The sequence below is a fragment of the Montipora foliosa genome, chromosome 3 (assembly GCF_036669935.1).
Source record: "Montipora foliosa isolate CH-2021 chromosome 3, ASM3666993v2, whole genome shotgun sequence".
NCBI classification, from domain to species: domain Eukaryota; kingdom Metazoa; phylum Cnidaria; class Anthozoa; order Scleractinia; family Acroporidae; genus Montipora; species Montipora foliosa.
The window spans coordinates 10,217,064-10,238,977 of NC_090871.1; the positions used below are offsets into that span (position 1 = coordinate 10,217,064).

General features: G+C 40.7%; 1 protein-coding gene across 1 annotated transcript; it reads left to right on the plus strand.

Annotated features, from left to right (window-relative positions):
- The first annotated feature begins 393 nt into the window (after nt 1-393).
- LOC137996708 (uncharacterized) lies at nt 394-19,875 on the plus strand. Its single transcript, XM_068842247.1, has 8 exons — nt 394-598; nt 683-1,282; nt 9,736-10,032; nt 11,161-11,823; nt 13,072-13,284; nt 14,507-14,855; nt 17,383-17,489; nt 18,937-19,875. Exons 2-8 carry the CDS (start codon nt 949-951, stop codon nt 19,455-19,457), a joined length of 2,484 nt encoding a protein of 827 aa, XP_068698348.1. The 5' UTR covers nt 394-598; nt 683-948; the 3' UTR covers nt 19,458-19,875.
- Nucleotides 19,876-21,914: the final 2,039 nt, after the last annotated feature.

A 21,914-nucleotide genomic window follows, 5' to 3' on the forward strand; every position in this document is an offset into this window, starting at 1 on the left:
TAAATTCAAAAGACGTTCAGGATCTTAGAACCACTTATATAACTATAGACATGTCTATTTTGCAAGACTAAGTCAGAGACTTGAAATTAAAAAAGATATTTTTCCCAGTCTTTCGGATTAAACGCGCTTTTTTATTCAATGAAATCGAAAATGTTTTGTGTTACGTAAACGAGCGTAAAAGATCGTCGCCTCGCAAAATTTGTATTCGCGTTAAATGAATACCGTTCCCTGATTTTTCTTTAATTAATGACATTGAAAGTTAACTTCACTAGTGCGTTTGAATGCACAAAACAGTGGACAAGTAGCTTCATAATATTTGGGCGGATTTTGAACTCTCAGAAAATAGCGTGCCTTCGTCACTTCTCACTGCCAAATTTGCTGATTTATATTAGCTCCTCTATCGAAAATAAACCCAAGCCCATTACGACGGACAAGCTTAATCTGTTATTATTGAGCGGATGTTACCATTCTGCCACGGGCGACCGCCTCATTTAGCACGTCAGAGCATTGATGGTGTGTCGCAAGGCTTGAATCTCCGCTAATCGCTGGATTTGTTAGCAACAGTCGCCCCTCGCTGGTTTTGTTTTAGCAAAAGAAGGTAACGTTGAAAAGAGCCGTCGATTTCTCAGTGTGAGTTTTATATGCACGCCCTATTGAGCAATTATCTTAATTGTGTTGTTAGGAAGGGTAGAGTGGAGTGGAATGACTTTCAGCCTTCAAAATTGTGGTCGTTTGTTCTACAGAGATCAGTTGTCAAACTGAGGATCGTGGAGAATTTTTGACCAAACGCCTTCGTACCAAAGTTTGCGGCTAATAAGCACTAAAGACAACTAAGAGCATTGCGGTCTGTATTTAAGTCGCGCGCTGAGCAAAATACCTTTGCGCTGCGCATTATCGACGGCTGAAGTGCTGCTATCTTCACTGAGGACAGACCGAGAGTTTTGGAGCATGGGCTCTCTGAGGCATGAGCTGCAATTTCTTCGCGGCAGTCGCTTTTCAGAAGACTTAGAAAGTTCCGAATCGCAAGCACTTCGTAAAGAGAGGCAGATATCGCGTAAAATTCTCATATTTGCTTCTACAGTGGCTTTAACAGGAGTTGTTTGTTTGATAGTGGGAATTGCCTTATTGGGAACGAACAAAGCAAGCAGTAATGTCGCACTCCGCGGTAGTCTTCCATCAGTGGACATTTCTCACGATGACAAAAACGATATCTCCACCGATCCAAAGACTAGCCGAAACTTCACGGAAAGCTGCAGTTATTCCAGGGAGTTCCAAAAATCAGGTATTTAAGAAATGAGATTGTCGTCTAGTCATGATTAATTAATCGTTTTTTATAAGTCCACGATTCTGGTTAGTCGATATCACTACGCACAACTTTATTTCTTATCGATTTTTATGCGCAATCTTCAAGGTGCTTTACAATTCAAATAATGAGCCCATTTGGAGCAGTAACTATAGCAAAGAATCGAATACTCTTTTCTCAATTACGAAAGTCAGGGGTCAGGCTAATTTGTTTTGTTCGGAGGCTAAAAGTGTTCAATAATTCTATATCCACAATGACGCACTGTTATGCAGTCTTAAATGAACCTAACAATGAAAAACATTACTGTTAAGCGAAACGCGTTTTGTGGTTATGAAAATCTATTGTAATGAAGGATTTAAAAAATTGGCAAATTCTCCCACGAATTTCGTTTGGAAGTAGGTGAATAATTCCTTAGTGAAATGGGATGACATTTTGTGGCCTTTGCGAAAAATGTTACGTACTTTAGCATTTCACGTGGTGAAAGATTTAAATTTATGCCCCGAAGAAAATTAAGGCGAAGGCTTTTAATTGGAAAATGTATGATGAAAGGTCAACAATGAGTTTTATTGCCTTGTGCGATTATCAAAACGCATTGCGCAGTCGATGTAAAGTAAATGCATTGTACAAAATGAATCCAATAGGCTGGCTCTGAATATATGATGAATTTTCGAAAGCCGTGAAATGTTATTCTCTCTGAGAATCTCGTTCTTTAGAAACCAACCTGCAATTAAAGAGAGTTTTCCGAGAAAATTACTTTGTGAAACCAGAAGGAATAGAACGTCAATATTTGCTTGGGTTGCCGGAAAACAAAAGAAACATGATTAAAAGAGATTTAAATCAGGTATTGTTTTGCACGACTTTCTAGCAAGAACATTATTTAGTGTGAGATAAATTATAGCAAAATTTTCATCGAGTGATCGAGTTTATCCAAACTGCCGAAGGAATCTGGCTTTTAGGAGACTCTTGGAGAATATTACCCTACGGGACAAGAATTAAACTAAAAAAATCGGCGGCGTTGTCTCATATTCAAAACGAGGCACTGCTGAAGACGGCCAACACATTGAGGAAACCGCTTGATGTTTCGAAGTTGAAAAAACGTTAGTCTTCATGTGCTATTGAGATAGAATCGTTAATATTTCTTTCCGAAAAAAAAAATTGTAATAAGCTTCAGGCTATTTGTCTGCCAGGATCTTAAATTTGGTGCCATCGGCAATTCGCGCAATATTTCATCCAAGCCTTCAATTATAGATTGTCATTAAAGTTAGAAAAATTTTAAAAATCCTATAAAATATTGTGTCATCCGGAAAAACTTGACAACATGAAAAAATGTCCATCGTTGAAATAGGTAACACTCAAATCGGTATAGTTTGGGGTTTTTCGCCGATAATGTAAGGAATCATGTGGAAAGCCTCAGAGCTCGCCATGCGGATATGATTGGCTCGGCCAGCCACACCTCTTCAAGAATTTTATTAACTTAATATATCATGAATCCCGATAGAAAGACAACCGACTTGTTCTTGTCTTATAACTGCAAAAGATGCTGAAAAATTCTGCTGAACGAGCTTGCACAAACATCAATGCCCCACCAGAAAACCAAATAGGCTGTCAATAGTTAGATCTCTGCGGAGATCAGTGTTTTCACTCATAAAGAAACTTTTGGAGTAAAAACGATGCTTGTTTTAGCGATACTGCAAGTTGCATGGGAAGAATAGTTTGTGGCGAGAAAGCTTGGCAATCCAGTCGATTGGTTTTGAAGCCTTGGCTAACTTGAGCAAGCAATGAAAAACCGAAAGTAAGACAAGTATATATTTTTCAGAACACGCTTCAACTATGTGGATAAAAATCAAATAAGAGGGACTATGGCCCTCTACCAGTAACTCTCTTTTACTGGCAAATAATTGAAGTCATCACAAAACGCATAGTTTTGAACCGTGCAAAAATATCCCTGTATTAACAAGCACCTTTCATAGGAAATCCGAGTATCTCGAGATCCGCAGGACGTATGCGCAATAACAATAGTAGGCACCGTCCTTAATATTGCCTAAGATCTTAAAATCGGGATGATCATAAAGATTCCGGAGCCGGGTAATCTTGAAGATCATGAATTGAAGTACCTGCCTCAATTTATCTTTAAAAATATATTAACTGAAATAACAATTAAAGCTAAGGAACCATACCTCGTAATATTGAAATAAGACTTGCGAGTATGCGAGGCCGCTACCGTCTAGATGCCAGCAATAGTAACATTGGCAGGGGCGGATCCAGAAATTTTTGATAGGGGGGGTCCAAACCTTGACTCAGAAAAACACTACAGAAACTTTTTTCAGATTAGTGGCAAAATAGAATGGCTTGCCATCAAAAGACAAGTCAACCAGTTGAGTAATAATAGGCGATCCTGCAGATGCGAGAATTTTAGACTCAAACAAGTAGTAAAAAAATAATTCGGTTAGGGAAGGGGGGGGGGTCCCCCCCCCCCCCCCCGGATCCGCCACTGATTGGTATGTTTAGGGCAAGGATAAGCAATTGCAAAGACAAAATTCCACGGGAGTTGGGACATAAGCCGACCCTCTAATCTACACTCTCACTGAGTGCTGTGCGGCTCCGCATTTAAGCCATATTTTCAGTCAGTGAAAGGCCACCATCAGAGAGATTGAGCTTCGAGCATTAGATTAAAACTCCTGCGATTACTGGGGCTCTCTAATCATACAACAATGCTTTACACACAAACCCGCTCCGGGAACATCGTCGGTTTATCAAGAAAATATTAACCAAGAAATGCTTCCAGATAGACCATTCGCTTTCATTTTTCATGTCGAGTTCAGTGTTTGAATTTTCTTGTAATTTAGTACGGAGAACGACAAAATACCAGTTGAAACTGCTACTTATCAGTCGCAATCCCGCATGAAAATCTTTCTATTCTAGCTTAGTTTTCTCTTTTTTAAAGATTTACTCGATAATTGTGGCTTAATCAAAGGCAAGGAGCTCGAGCAACTGAACAGTAATTGAACTTTTAGCTCAATCTTTGCTGTTAATATGAACGCGAAGTTTATATCTTTCTAATGTATTCGAAATTTAGTTCCTCGTTTCAGAGTCTCTTTTACTCAAAATTGTGAGTTGACTGTTGACTGGTTCACCAAGCAGTATTGTCATTTTCTGCTTTCGATACAAATTGCTTTCGAGATCATATTCAAAGCTTCGAGTTAGATCTCATTCGAAAGGGTCCCTCTTTCAGAAAAGAAAGTCATACTCGTACCTACAATTAAAGGTTTTCTTTCCATTTCAGAGGAAAGAATTCTGGTAATGAGATCGGCGAGGGAAGAAGCTTTGACGAAACTTGCGCGAAAGGGTGGTGGAAAACTTTCGTGAGGTGGTCTTACAAATGAGACAGCTTGAATAAAAAACGTTTTTTGAAAACCCTTGCAAACGCCGCCTGCTCTCATTTGAAGGCTAGCCTCGGAACTTAATGACTTGTTAAATGTCGATTATTACGCAGCCTTGACCATTAGCAATAAGTGAGTTCTCTTGATTGATACTGAGTTCATTGCCTCGCGCTCTAGATTATAGAACTTTTTGTCTGGAACATGAAGTTTTAGGAATTATCATTCAGACACACAAAACAATTTCAAAATGAAAATAACCGGAAAATTAAAACGCCGGAAGTGTTATTGAAAACTTGTAGCCTGTGTGTCGGGCCGGGAAAGTACTAAGATGCCCAGTGAACTTGTAATGAGGCCTTGCTCTTCATATCATTCAATTTTTCCTCTTTTATAGTCACTTGTTATGATTTTTTCTTCTTTAGTCTTTTCGTTTCTGTGAACCAAAGTTTAAAGAGAAGAGCAAGGTGTATGTGGTCAAGTTTGAAAGAAATTTGTAGTTAAATCACACAGTAGTTTCTATTCAAGATTCCTTACCGGAATGCATTAACTCCACTGGGTGTACTGAAGCAGAATTAACGACTTAAAACTCCATTCACTCTTCGTCACGTATCTACTCCGCTCCGGGGCTTATATCTTAGACAACCGGGCCGACATCTTCGTTATCTTTCCTGGCATTGTACCTCGACATTCTCAAAGTCAGGCTGCAGGGCACAAATATTGATTTTGCGATCAAAATAGACGATAAATCATCACTCCAACTAGTATTCGCATATTACCTGTTTGTATATTACTTTGCGGCTTATTAAATCCGCTCTTTGAAGAGCTCCCGATATAGTAAAGTCCAGATCAACTATGGATATCATTTCGCAAATTTTTCAAATGCAAAAATTGGCATGCAACGCTGAGGAGCGACCTCAGACAGTCCGTTCTTCTCAGCAGTTTATTTCGCGTCTTGTTTTATTAGACTCGTCAGGACGCCTTAATTAGTTTTCTTCGCCGAGCCGGCGAGGCGAAAACTTCAATTTCAAGTGGCACTCAAGTATTCTCGAAAAAAGGGATAAAAATGTCTTTTCTTGGTGATTATCAGCGCCTGGGTTATTTATTAACATTACCGAACAAAACGAAAAGTAGCCCAGACTCTCGTTAAGTTTATTCAACTCTCGTTTGCCAAATTCTCAAGTGTTTCAGTGTGGCGGTAGGACTGGGTGGCATCCGCGACAGTGCCGAAAGGTAGCATGGGACGGTATTCAATATGACGTGAACGACGCCACGAACGTACAGCGAAGACCTACGATGGCGAGCTATTTGGATGAAAGAGTTCTTAGGACATGGTCTTAGGACATAGCGTTGATGAAGTGGCAGTACGCGCAGACTTGCATGTATGTTGAAGCTCTCTCTCGCCATCACGCTACCACTGAACACGTCCACGATTTTTGTATACATTTCTCAAACTTTCTCTGCCAAACATGACATAAAATAAATGAGGTTAAAGTCGTCAGAATCTTCCTTCTCTGTGCGCTTTAATGCTTCTTTTCGACAACCTTTCTCGAAACAGCTGTAAATGTGAATAAAAGGGTTGTCTTGTAACTATTATCTGGAAGAATTCAATTTGATGTCTCCTTACGTTTTCCCGTCAAAAAGGTACCTGGCTGAAGAATTTAGCCGATTAAGAATAGATAACGCTACTAGAAGCAGCAACTATTTTGGTTCATGATGACAAAGAGTACTGCTGAATCAGCAATCCTTCCGGATTTCATTCGCAGACTCAAAAGAGAACTACCTTTTCCATTGTAATAAACCTGAATGAACAACACCATGGGAAAGTACGGCTCAATTGCATCTCTTTGCATAATGAAACTTGAGAATTTTACCCTCCGACTCAAAAGGGAGAAGCAATCAGTTTAGAACTGAACGAGGCTATTAAACACTTGAAGCCAGGGAAAGTCGCGGGATTGGACGGTATCAAGGTGGAGAGTATTCTTCACTTCGGAGACAGAATCAAGGATTGGCTTCTATCAGGGTTTTCGTTTGACGCCGGAGACCTGACGTTTCGTCCGGTTGTTAACCATTTTACATCCGTTACTTTGATGGTATAAATTTTGAAATTCGTTGACTTATTTTTTTCTTTTTCTCTTTTTGGACTTGGTTATCTCAGGAAGCCACGGGCTGAAGGAACACAAGACAAAATCACGCAATAAATCCTTCAAACTAACAACATGTCACATCGCCTTATATTAATTGCGCAATAAGTTTAATTTTCTTTTCTTTTCTTTCCTCCAATCTCAAGAATGTAAACAACATTTGCGAGGGTTTCAGGCCTTCTTGAGGGTTTTCTAGCAGTGCACTTGCAATCGGCCTTACAAAAGAAAATAGTCCGGTACTTTCATTATCAAACACGGTACTTTGAAAAGCTTTCGAAAACCCTGGCTTCTATCATTATTTAACGTCTGTGCCACAACATATCGTATCCCGAAAATCTGGAGGAAAGCAAAAGTTGCGGCACTGTTAAAACCTGACAAAGACCCAGAAGATCCAAAAAGTTATTGACCAATTTCACTCTTGTGCATACTATACCAAAGTGTATGAACGGGTGATATTGGGTCGAATATCGACCTCAGTAGAAGATCAGCTGACACAAGACCAAGCGGGGTTTTGCCCGGGAAGATCATGCTGTGGCCAGGTCTTGAGCCTGACTCAATACATCGAAGAGGGTTTTGAGAGGAAGGACATCATAGATGCATGCTGTATTTGTAGACTTAAGTGCTGCATATGACACTGTGAACCACAAGGATCTTGTGCTTAAAGTAGCAAAAACAATAAAGAACAACCCGTGGGTCAGAATCATCGGGTCATTATTAGACAAACACAGGTTTTACGTTGAAATGGAGGGCAAAAAGAGCCGCTGGAGGAGCAAGAAGAAAGGGTTGCCCCAAGGCTCTGTACTATTTCCAACCCTCTTCAAAATTTACACCAACCTTTAACAACATCAAGAGGTTCATCTATGCCGATGATCTCTGTCTTGCAAAGCAAGCAGAATCATTCACCATCATCCAAGATAGAAAGACTCAGAGATGCCCTCAAATTTCTAGCGGAGTACTATGCCAGTTAGTGGTCGTTAAACGCTAACCGAGGCAAAACGCAAGTCTGTCGTTTCCATCTCAACAACAGACATGCAAAACGGAGCTAGAAATTAGATGGAACAATGAGAGGCTCAAGAACAAAAAGCATCCTGTGTACCTAGTCGTGACCTTGGACAGGACACTCTCATTCAAAGAACACGGACTAAGGCTTAAGAAGAAAATTTCTGGCCGGAATAACCTCCTCAGCAGATTGGCCAATTCGTCATGGAGTGTTGATGCAAAGACTCTGAGATCAACAGCCCTTGCTCTTTGCTACTCAACAGCTGAGTACTGTGCCGCTGTGTGGAACAGGTCGTGCCATGCAGGAAAGGTGGATCCCGAACTGAGGTATACACAACTCAGTGACCCTCGCCACCCACTCTACAATCACCAGCAAGTAGAATCCCGTCTCCGACCCAGGCACAGTTTTACGACGGTGAAACCGCTCCACCCAAACCAGTCTTTGATCTCCAGACTGGAGAAATGGATCGAGAATGATATCAGTCCACCAAACGATGCCCTGCCACCCCACCAAGAACACCTGCCAAATGGAACATCTCTTTGCAGGAAGGACTGGGTCACGCTCAACAGAGCACGAACCAAACAAACGAAAATATGCACAGGTGGGGACTTGCAAAGAGTCCAGAATGTCCCTGTGGCGAGTAAAGTCAGACCATGGACCACATTCTCTGGGGTTGTCCTCAGGGCCCAGCATGCACTGACAAAGACTTGAGTCAGGTCAACAGCAGCGCCCTCGCATGGATCAAGCATTGTCGCGACAAGATATGATGATGATGAGCGTAATGAACAGAACCGCAGGAAAGAACCGCCCGTGGTTCTGTGTGGTATCAATAAAGCTACATGTACGGCCATGTAGTTGAGGTCAACACAACTTTGTTGGGAACGGCAATATGGCCGAAAGCAATGATAGCACCGGAAACACAGACACCTACCACAGTAGCTAGTAACCATTATACCGGTACATAGCTTTAATTTCAAGTGATTGTAGTATGTAGCGACTCTGGCTTCTCAAGTGCTCTTCAAATCCTGATTTCCTGTGTGCATCCATTACAGCATTAGAAGTACAGCTAAAAGCATTGACCAATTTTTTTATAACATGTCAACAGTGAAAGTTCAATTGGTGATTGGATTTAAATTTCTCTTCCAAAAAGTACATCCTCTATGGCTTGTTAAAGACGGGCCACGTTGTATTGATACATAGAAACATCTTGTGAAAAACACATTCGAAATGTAAATTCTGCGCAAACAAATATTGCGATAGTCGGCGGCCCTTTCAATGAACTGAAAAGTGGGAGGGTCCTGGCATTGACAGCTAAACAGCGGAGTTTTGATACATGATGCTGTTTACGATCGATATGGACCGCTCAGTGGCTGAAACTGTTGTACAGTAGTTTGTCCTCTCGGACATTTGCAAACGCCATGTCACAGTCGCGCAACTGCGTGTCTGTTTTACAAATAGACTCCTTGTCTCCGTGCGTCTATCACTGCGTGGTGTTCGTATGAAGTCCCGTCTACACGAGCAATTTTATGTGACAATTTTTATTTGCTGGTGTAGACGATGAAATTTGGCCAACTGAAAAGCTGGCGTGTTAGACGTGTTAGCTTTTATGTGACAAATAAAAGTTGTCAAATACGAAAAATTGCTCGTGTAGACGACTCGTGACATGAAATGTGGTCAATTATCTCTGTTGTCCAAATGCATTGCTGACCCACTTAACTTCGAATTGTCAACAATTATTTGTTGTGATATCTACACGATCAAATGTATTTGCCACATAAGATTGTCACATTAAAAATTGCTCGTGTGAACTTTCCCTTCCCTTGTTTTTAATTTATGTAGGACAATTACGTAATTCCTAGATTTTTTCTATACTGTTTTTAACCAATCAAATTGCATCTTTTTTCCCTGCACCAGGTCTCGCTGACTTTGTGCAGAAAGTCAAAGTACTTTTCTACAAATTGCATCCTTATGAACTTCCTTACAAGCCAGGAGTCACCTCTGATGATATTAGACTCAATTTTGAGGCATTTAACCCACTGCCTTCCTCCATCAAGAATGTCACCGATACTTCGATGTTATTATTGCGCGAATTAAAGTCTCTACGCATCAACACCGAGGCACTCAAGGCAAGGGAAGCCAAGGCGGTGGCAGAAATGAAACACTTCTTGTATCATAGCTTCGGAAATGTTTATGATTTCGACTATTACTCAGGTAAGAGCTGCCTCTTTTACTTTATCATTCATCGATGCATTTTTCCATCCAAACTTTTTCGATTCAAAACGACTGGGAATAGACCGAATGCATAAATTGCGGCCAAAAATGTATTCTTTTGTTTATGTGCTAATTAGACTCACTAGCCTCGCTCTTAAGCAATATTTCTTTTGTATTTTGTCCATGCAGGAGAGGCCAGTGAGTCTATTAGACCTTATTCACGATGGACGCCATGTTGGATTTGCTATTATCATTCACGTTAGCCACACACTTCTGAGGGGGCAAACATCACAAGTTCGAGAGGTTATAACGAATGTGTTAGCCACACAGATGATTTGTTTCACGTTCATTGAATGTTTATCACCTAAGTAGTAAAATAGAATGATAACACAAGTTACTTCGACGTTTTTTTAGTAAGCAGCTAACGAAGTAGGAAGTTTCACTGTCAAAGGCAATCAACAGATATATAATTATTATAAAAGGTACTTAATTCTATATACTAAAATAGACTTTGAGCAATGTTATTTCAATATTTTGTCGAGCCCCCAGCATAACACATGGCTAATTTGCATGACAATTTGAAAACCAACATGGCGGCTATCGTGAATAAGGCCTATTAGCACATGTACAAAAAAACATTTTTTGGGCCGCCATTTATGCATTCGGGCTATAAACGCTTGAGAAAATTATGACGAGAACTTATTTCGGAATGACGACGTATTTGTTACCATCAGCATCGATCTTGCATAACTAAATAATCAAATATAGGTTGCATCGGCTCTTGCTCGAAATATTTACTTTTTGAACTACTGTCGTATCCAGATTTCGCAAAGGCTCAATTTTCGCTGCACACTCGAATTCGGGTTTCGGGAGTGAGCACTGGTTCCTTTCCCGAAACAGCGGCTAGTAATCGAGCCTAGATTTCGCGAGGGCATTCTTTTCGTGGTTGTTTATTTTGCGTCGCGCGTAGGACCTGCTTATAGAAAGAGAGTTTTCCTTGCAGTGTTCTGCTTAAATCGAACGAAGCGTATTGCAAGCCATATCAAGAAATGAAAGAAAGCACCAATGTTTTACATCGCTAGAAAGCTCCTTCAATTTTTACTCCTTCGTTTTATTTTCCCGTACTAGGTCAGTGGATGCTCGGGCCAAATCGTTTTTGTCATATGCAAATCATAGCTCGGATGCCTTTTCATTTTCGATTGTTCTTGAAAAAACTCTCACCCGAAACAGTGCAAGATATGGAAGTCATCGAAGAAGCTTTGAAGAGTTTCGGTAAGGGAATAAAACAATATCACCAAAACATCAAGCTTGGATTGAGGACTGGCATGATTGGGTCTATTGAGGAGTGCAAAGTCGGACTTGACTGTATTAAGCAAGTTTACCCTAAAATAGCGGAGAGCTTTCTGGAGGAGGACATTATGAGGGAGTCGTCTTTCCGGTATCCATTTTTAACAACAAGGTTTTTCATGCGATTCCAAAACGTTTCCGAAGGCTGGTTTGAAAAGTATGGAATACCGCTGGACCAATCAATGGCAGAGAGTTTAATTAACTTCGTTGGCATCCCATTGGCGAATTTATTGAGATACTTGGCGCGGGATCATGTAAAGCATTGCGTACCCAGTAATGTGTCCAGCGGGCTGTTCAATCGTCCTTTGTCTTATGTATACTACAATGGGGTGCCTAATAAATCCGAGCTGACGAGCAAGAGACTCCCCACGGGAGAGGTGATAAGAGCAAAGGCTGGGTACGAGAGAACCATGCAGTTTTTCACTACCACGAATGACGACGCTGGTAAGTGACGTCTTGTCAACTTTTGTTCTTTAATTGGTTTTCCACTCAGCGGTATTCATACTGAAACGAATGGTCAATTTTAAAGCCAGTCGTCTCTCTGTTTTTCCTTCTTTGGCGTCAGTTTACGGTTAACGGCAAGGGAGAAGAAGGGAGAAATCCGGTATTTGCGAATGACATTTCTTCAGAATTTCGTCTCGTTCACTGTAGTTGCAAGAATCCACTCGGCTTATTTTTATTAGTTGATTTGCGGATTTGGAAAAATAAATTAGATAAATCAAAAAATATAATTTTAAAAAAGGGACGTCGAAATGGATCGTTTTTTGGTTGCTTCCCTTACAATTGCGACACAATCAACTTCTTAGCTGTCACTTGATTGTTGTCGAGATTTGCAGCTTTTCGATTTTTTGGGACTTTAATCGATGTAAGATTGATGTAACCTTGAATAACCTTTTCTTGTTAGCGCTTAGCAAAGACCAATCACAGCTGAATAATGCAGTAAGTATTAATGAAACGACTTAGATTCAAGTTTTCAGACTAGCTCTTTACACACTGCTTGTAAGTTAGTGAATAGGTCAGAATTAAATCAGTTGAAGCTCAGACGTGTCTATCGATTGAGTGTGAACGGTTTGGCCTATATTTATTTCTAGTAAACGGGGAAAGGTTTTCGAAACGAACCGAACAAAAGCTGTAGTGAACAACATGAAAAGTAGATTTCAGTAGTATTACTCTGGTAAAATGACCGCGCGATTGCACAGCACTCTTGTGACCAGCTCCCGCTTCGTTTAATAGCTCAGTTGGTAGAGCAGTGCTAATGTACTCTGTATGATTCAAGATTAAGTAACTTTGGGATATGTAGGGAGGATTTTGTCTTTGGTAGATCGGTAAAAAGGCCATGGTGTTCCCACGGCTAATATGCAATCTTCGATTTCAGTCCCAATGCGCAAACTAATTGCAACACAAACGTTTCGGTTTTGTACTCCCTTTGTTACGAAGATTAAAAGAATCCCTTCTGAAACGGCCCATTATAACCACTAAGCACGTGACGTTTTCGAAACGCGGACGGCATGCAAGCGAAACGAATCGTCTCTAATGGAGGAAAAATACTTAGAAATGTAAATGGGGTTGTGTAAAGACAAGTAAAAAGGGAAACAGCTGGCTTCCGATTGCCATGCGCGTCTCAAAAACATCGCCTGCTTAAAAGCTCCTTAATTAACTTTCACTAACCTAACTTGTTTTGCGCATACTCAGATTCTGTCCATCAGCTGGGTTGGAAAATGTTAAAGTCGCTTTACCCTGAAGCTGTCGACATAGCCAAGTCAGTAACAAGACTAGACAACGAAACAGCAGCCGTGAAATCATTTCGCCAGCTTATTGATTCACCTGCCATGTACTTCAACGAAGCACCCTTCCCTGAGAATGAGTCAGACGAGAGAGCACATAGAAAATGCAAAAATGAGAAAGGTAATGCGAGATGAGGTTATTTCTGAGGGCGAGTCCAATGTTGCATTGAAAGCAGAGTATGACTTGCTAAAGTAAGGGAGACAAGCAAGGATCATGTGATCCGTCCACCCCTCTGACAGAAGAAGGTAACTGTCAATCTACACCTTGGTCAGCTTTACAGGTACCTGCGTTTGTAGCACTCTTTAAGTTAGACACAATTCGACTGGAAAATTTGTATCGTTTTTCACAGATGGCGGACGGCGGGCGAGCCATTGTGACTCTGCCTTTGAAATGAAGTTGTGGTTTAATAATTTAATTCATAACTGAGACGCAAAATACTGCTGATTTGGGTAACGTTTGAGCTGACACAGGATGTCAGCTGTATCAGCTCATGTAGATGTTTGACTGGCCCATAGGTCCCTTAAAAACTACCCATGTATGTCCCATGGCGATATCATGTGACTCACTCTCCGCAACCGCTGATGGTTAACGGTGTAATGCGCCCTTGAGAAGGATGAAAAGCTGGTTGCTTAGCAAAACGGGCGAAAGGACAACAGAAAAGTCCGAGTCCTACGCAGGAACCGAACCCTTCGACCTCCGTAACACCCGCTGGGCGCATTGCACCTTAACAGGAGCCCATGAGTAGGAGCCTCCATATGCACTATATCCTTGAGTCAACCTTTGCCCGTATCTTTCTATTTTTAGAACGCCACGAGTTGTTCGCCACTGCACGCACTGTTTAAAATGGCCAATCAGAATAAAGTCATTGTCTAACGAAGACAAAAATAACAAAAACAATGTACACAAATCGTGCGAATTGATGTAAATGTGAGTCTCCTGCTGAAGGGTTGGTTCTAAAAATAAAAAGATACCGGCAAAGGTTGACTCATAGGGCCTGTATGGGGGAGGCAAGCTCCTACTTATGGGCTCCTGACCTTAAACATAGTTGCTTCTGAAATTTGAAGCGTGTGATATTGTAGAACTCACAAACCAATGGGACACATTGTTCATTAAGAACCTTGATAAACGATCTCACTCCACTGGAGTTCTTTTAGCCCAATGGGTAGAGCATCCGACTGGTGATTCCGAGGTTGCAGGTGGATTCTGATTTTTAGTCGTCCTTTCGCCCAACGACGTAGCAACTAGCTCTTTACTTATACAATAATTCTATATGTTGTCACTCTCATGAGTCATTAGTAAACAAACTTCACAATGCCAATTGTAATATTCTTTTTCATTGTAGATGCACGTGAATTCTGTCCTGTTCGTTACGCCGCAATGCAGCGATGGTTTGAATTTTCACGCAGTACACTCTCTCAATTAGAACCCAAGCTCCTGAAGATGTTTCACTGGCCCCTTGGTCCCTTTAAGACTACCCCAGTCTGTCCCGTTGCGATATCAGGTAACTTTATGCCGACAACTTCAGCTCAGAGTTATACTTCCAGTTACAGAAGATGCAATCGACCAGCATTTTTTCGAATGCCTTTCTTTTTGGACCGAATGGGCCCGAAGTATTCCGAGTGGACGACGAGCGCTCACGAAGCGAGACCAGGGCATCATCTACAACTACAGGGACACGTAGAAAATTTTTTGTAAGTCGATTAGTCCTTTACATTTACTTTTCAGACATGTTGTGACGGCAGCAGGTTACTCAGCAATCGACTGTTACTTCCTCCACTAAGGACTGTGACAGAATAAGATTCTGATGACCACAATGTCTCTGAGTGGCTGACACTAAGTAGCTGCCCGAGGAATATATTTGTCGTGGCAAATGCAAAATCATGGATCGGGCACAGAACATTATTATGCCACGTATTTTTTTCCGCAACACATTTCAGCAGCAGCCGTTCTAAAACCAGGATATACCGTAGACTGATGGCCGCATTCCATCGCAGATCGACATCTGTGGCTTATGGACTTTGGCTATTAGCCATTTCATAAAACTTCTTACGTGCGCGATCAATGTAACCAGGCGCGTAGCGTCCTATACGCAAATACGCACGTGCGTACTTGAAGTGACCAGAAAATTTTGAAAGTTTTAGCAATTGTTTCTATTTTTAACATTTTACTTGTACGCAACCAAGATTTCCTTATGAAAACACCACTTTGATTAAATTCTAAAAACTGAAACAAAAGCTATACCATGTTCTCACTTAGTTTTGAATTGACTTTTTTTACACTAAGCAATGCAGTGTTGTTTGGTCAGCGTGCAACAAAAAGGCGAAGTTGCAAAGGAGCGACGTTCCGAGAACGTTGTTGACAATACCAGTCACGCTAGCGCAACCAAAACAATGTTTTGTTTGCGCCAAGTTTGCTCAAAATAAGGGCAAGACGCTTTGTTCTTTGCTTGTATTAACACAACTATTTCGAACAAGAAATAAAGAACGCAGTATTTTTCGCTTAGTTTACTTAGGTTTCTAGATCATATGTACTGTGCGTATTCTTCGAACTAGCGCCAAGTTGTTCATTTCTTAAATTTATGGCAAACATTTTTTGGAATTCAGTTTTCAAGTTCTTTACTCTCGAAAATTTAATGTATATGTTGTTGAAATTGCATTCTTTGGAAACTTGGTAAAAATCCAAGCTCCAGATGAGATTTGAACCTACGACCCTCCGGACCCTCCGGTTACTCAATGGAGACTCTATGATGAGCAAGCAAGGGTGAAATGTGGAGCTTTGACTCGAATTGCATCGCGCAGTTACAAAATCAAATAACTATTGACAGCGTCACTCATAACTGCATCGCCATTTCACCCTTGCTCGCCAGAGAGTCTCTAGTAACTCAGCGATTAAAAGCATCCGACTAAAATCATGGAGGTTCGTGGGTTCAAATCCTATCTGGAGCTAGGATTTTTTCCGAGTTTCCAATGGATGCAATTTCAACAACATATAGATGGTTTTCAATCACGTGATGAGACGGCCATGTTTGTGTACAAAAAATAGCAAATTATGGCTCATGTTTTGCATTAAAATAGAGTCAAATTCCTGAAAGACTTTTTTCTCCATTGTTCTGAGCACCAACATGGCTGCTGTGATGTCAGGTGAAAACCATCTATATACAATGCTCACATTGGCTCAAAAATTTAATGCACCTTTAAAATAAGGAAAACGTTACAGCCTGAACGAGGTTGGCAATGACTGGTATTTTTCTTATATATACGCAACTTGTGCGGCGCATTAGAAAAGGAATTATTGAGAAGAAACTCGCATGCGCAAAATATGTTTTCTGTAGGTGAAAACTGAGATTTATGTTAATAATATATAGATTTAGCCAAGCCTAAAAGCGGAGGTTCCGTCTTATTTATTCTTACCTTAAGTTAACGTGGCTTGAGCCTGCGATCCAATCGATAACCAGTACTTCATCAGCGGTCAATTTACAAAAAAAGCTGACCTCGATGAGCTTTGAACTTGAGCCCGCGATATGGTCACTTGATACCGGTCAACGGATACCTTGTTTGGGCAGATGTCAATTAACCATAACATGAATGCCCAATATCAAGAATGTTCCTCCAAAAAACGCGCGTTGCACCACAGAGTTTCACATTAGCATACATGGAGGGGTTACCATATTTTCTTTGCCAAATGGTGCTCCGCGCGCACCGCTATAACGATTGAAAATATTCGAAGTTAAGGACAGTGCCTACTGATTCAAAGATATTTTTGCCCTCGTTTATGATTATGCAGGAAATGTAGATCGTGTTATTGAAATCCAAAAAGAAAATTGGGGGTAACCACGCATTTTCCAAAGATAATTCATGAATAATATTTGTAAACAGCTTTAAAATACAAATCAATGTATGGCGTTCTTCCTCAAATTTAAGTTTAATTATCTCTCAAAAATGCATGGTTACCCCCAATTTTTTTTTGGGTACCAAGAGTACTTACTAAGATCGACTTTCTCCGGATAAATTTAAACCGCGCAAAAAGATCCCTGTATTAGTAAGCATCACCGATAGGAAACCCGAGTATCTCGAGATGCGCAGAACGTATGCGCAATAACAATAGTAGTCTCATCATTTAAATTGAAGGAAATTAAGGTTGGTCAGATCTTTTTATTTTGAAATGTCCAAGGTCGCAAAACTTTGGTTTATTGTCTCACAATATTCTCACTTTGTTTAGGGACTGGTGTGGTCCCCTAGTGGCACCATTGGTTAAAACCAGGTACATTTCCTTCTCAGAAGGCTGGGCGCTTTATGCAGAGAATCCACTTATTTCTAGGGAAACAGGTGAGATATGCTATTAACTTTCCCTGTCTTTTGGTAAAGGTCAAAGTCGGTGGACTTAATTTATGCAATGACAGGAGCTCGTCAAGGAAAACCTCTATCTCCATCAATTCCTTTAGTCAACCACGAGTAAATTTATTTTTAGGAACAGGATTCTCCTCCAAAAAGTGTCATAATTCCCTTGACGCTGAGATAGCTTTGTTTTGATTGGCTTATAAAACAGTGGGAGTGCTGAATCTCCCAAGAAAGTCGTCGTTCTATTTAACAAATCGAAAGTGGTTCAGCGCTGTCTTTACTCTTATCGACAACGATATTCGTCATCACAGTGGTCAAAATGCTGTGGACTCACGAGGCGCAGCAGTCAAAGAAAGCCAAAGAAAGTTTTTATTTCAGAGCGTGACCAAAATCATGACTCAAAGAAAGAGCAAGCGTTGTCTATAACTTTCTCGCAATATGATTGGTGTATTCCGCAAAATGCGCGTTCCTGATTGGCTTTTACATTGCGTGACAAAATGACGCGAGCATGACGCGTACAGCGCTGTCTAGACTCTCATCGACAACGGCAAAATTAGATGAGATCTTTCCCGCGAAAAGCGTAACAAAATTACTGATTATTTCTGTGCACCATATATGGTGGTAGCTTCCTACAAGATTCGTACAAATTCCTACGAATTCCTGCAATGCTGTCCTATTTTTTCTGCAAGGATAAACACGTGGTTACCAAGGCCAGTTCTCCGAACAATGGTTGAAAGCAAGGAAAATTTGCCTTTGGTTGAGAAATGTTTGTGAAGTGAGGGTTAGAGGTGAATTGGAGAAATGATCGCACTAACTAGACAATATAAGCAATTGTCTCTTTATAGACACCTGAAAATTTCAGGTGATTTTAACGAGAATCGAACTCATGACCTCTAGATCTGTGATGCCGGTGCAGTGCTCTTACCAACTGAACTATGAAGCCACTCAGTTGCGCCAATGTGTTGACCTGAATACTTGTGAAGCGTCCGATTTTTGTGCTTCTGCTGTCGTCAATAGTGGGAACCAAGCTTAATAGCAGCTTTGGCTAATAAACTGGAAAAGGCAACCTAGCTGTAAATGATCATTTAACAAAAATAACTTCTACTTTGTTTAATTGGGTTATTGTTATAGGATTCCTGCAGCCCCCGCGTGGATTCGTGAAATTATTACAAGCGCGTGGATTCCTGAAAATTCCTACAATTAAGCGCATATTCGTTCATTCACTACTTGCACAATCCCATAATACACCATAATTACCCCCCAAACTTTTGCATAACCATTGTTTGCAATTTCTCCTGAGACATGAAAATGTCCCAAGAGAAGTCGAAAACAATGCCTATGCAGATTTCTGGGGGGTAAAAGAGGTGTATTATGGGATTTGTGCAAGTAGTGAATTATAATAATTATCATAATTTTTATCTCTTTCTAATCTAAGATGTTTATGACGACAAGCCTTTCAGACGCTATGGAATGTTAAAATGGCAAATCTGGCGCGCACTGCGCCTGATTGTGGACACAGGCCTCCATTTTAAGGGGATGAAACGCGACGAGGCCATCAAACTTTTTAACGACTATGCCTGGGACGATACAGATGTGGCTCGCAAAGAAGTAACACGGTACCAGAGCGGGCCAGGCCAGGCCACAGCCTATATGATTGGTCGGCGTGCTATCATGGACATGCGCATCAACGCCGAGAGAAGACTGGGTTCCAAGTTTGATGTCCGGGACTTTCATTACTACTTGTTGTCACATGGGCCGGGTCCCTTGATTTACATAGCTCAACAAATTGACAATTACGTGGAGTGCACGCTAAACAGAACATCGCCCAAATGCCAAAGGTTTTTTGCCGTTGACAATGAGAGACGACTTTTCAGTCAAGGATACGGATATAATTTCAAACTTGCTTGGGACGATTTAGAAGAGTTTTACTTTCCCCCGGACATCCACGATTTTTAGTTGAGTTGAGATAAGAGAAAATGGAACCCTAAAAATAGCGGTGTAAGCATAAAATCTGCCCCTAAGTGAGATCAAACTACTGTAGCTTCTATTCTCATTTCAATCCTCTAGATTTTATCCGTTTTCCTCTGTTCGTCAACTGGAATACCGTAAAATTCCGAAAATCAGCCCCGGGGCTTATATTTTTCAAAGGCCCTTTTGGAGGGGCTTATATCGGAGGGGTTTATCTACGAAGGGAAATTTGCGTTTCCAAATCAATTGGGCTAGCCTTATAGTTGGAGGTAAATTTACCGTTGTTGCTTTGTTTGACTTTGTATTTGAGGGCAAATTTTCCAGGTACAAGCTCCCGGGGGACTTATATTTGGAGGGGTGATTTAACGGGGCTTTTTGTGCGTTACCGCTTTGGGGGGGGCGGGGGGGGGGGCTTATATTTGGAGGGGCTTATGTTCGGAATTTTACGGTAGTTCTTTATAGCCTTTGAGCTCATTGGCATGCCATAATGATATACGAATATGATATACAGACCAATGATGTACAGATCAAATCAAATCAAATCAAATCATATGACAGACTTAGAGGAACTGCTTTTTTTTTTTTCGGACGGCGCAAAAATATCCTTTGAACATGACAAATCCTCTGAACCAGCCACTGGGTCTGTGATGGTAAGACAAGCAATAACGCTTTACTAATAGACCTTTTTCGCTTGTACATTTTATGTTTCCCCAATACAGATCATGTGATAATACTCAGAAGGTTCGGTCCTTTGTTTTGTTCATTAAAAAAGTGTATGAAAACATGAATATCTCTGCATGCACTCCTTTTAATAAACAAAACAAAGGACCAGACCTCCTGAGCATAACCACGTGATCTGTATTGGGAAAACAAAATGTACAAGCGAAAAGGTCTATGAAGAGATCGATGATATTCTTTTTTATATGGTTACGCTCGTTGAGAATAAAACGGGCGCCCTGATTGGCTATCTAATGACACAAGCCGATTTCGAATTATGCAAATGCAAATTAAAAACCAAGTTAAAGGTATTTCTCATTCCAAATTGGCACTTGTCTGAGTGCTTTCATTCACGTTTATTTGGCCTTTGATTTCTGAGAATGTCGACTAAATTTACTTCACCAATTGTGATCATTTTTGTCGACAATAAGTATACGGGATACGCGTTATTAATTAGTGCGATGTCAAACGAAAAAATGAACCTTACTGCATTGCCGGATGTGAAGTGATTCCTTCCGATTGTATCAACCCTTAAAGCCATATAATGAACAGTTTACTTCCTCGAACGTTTGGTCTGTACGGGAAAATTTCAAGCTATTGACGGAGCGATAACGACATTCCTCTCTCTTAATAAGTAGTTATTAACCAAATATGAGAACTGGAAGGCGAGATATCTTCGATGTATTGAGCTAGTAGCGCAAATAAATAGTATAAACTGAATAGACATAGCTACATACAAGACAAATGCAACAAATCAATGACAAGATCCATAACACAGAGTGCATCTCTAGGTTTACAATAGCTGTGTGAGTGAAGAGGACAGCGTTCTTTGCTCTTTGTGGGAAGTCTGGATTTTCTTCAATGTTCCACTGTCAGCCATCATGATAAGTAGCTACTCTTGGGTTCAAAAGACGCCTGGGACGCGTACAAATGTTTGTAAACGGAGATAAAATTAATGTATGCAACCACATTCGGTTGTTGACCAGCGGTTTTCGTTAAAACAGTGGTTTGCTGGGGGTGCTCAGTCTCGCGGGCTCAGAAAACCTTCGTTGTGGTCATTGTTATTTAAGGTTTTTCACCACATTCTCCATGGTGTGTAGTCGAGCCTGACGAGCCACGGTCAATAATGCATCCTACCAAATATGGTTTGAACGAAGAAAATAATTAAAAAACACAATCATAGGACACATTGTGACCTTATTGGCGTTGAGCCTGCAGGCACATTTTCTCCTTAAGCCTCTTTTGAATGTAGTTTAAGCAGGTTGCTTAAACTACATACAAAAGAGGCTTAAAGGTCAATTCGATACAAAATGACCCCTTAGCCATGTTTATGGAGCAAAACCGCTGATATCTCCGATAAGGGCCTCGTAATGATATTCTTCTATTAATTAAGGTCTCGGTAAAGGAAAATGAGGTGTCCGCGGAAAAATGAAATTGTCGCGCCGCTATTTTTTGTATGGGGTCAAACTATACATATTATTAAAGCTAATAGATTGAATTATTTGAATAAAGTTTTAGTTTTTTGGTATATTGCCTTTAAGTTTTGAGGCCTTAAACTCAGAAGGACCGAGCCTGCTGCAGAAGCTCCTGCCCCTTCACTTTGTTGGGAAAATAACCGCACTTTGTTGCATCTTAGTCACAGATGAACTCGGCACTCAAATACCGTGTGAGGAAGTTTTGATAAGTCAAGAATTTAAGGAAATTTCACGCACTTAAGTCGAAATTCTC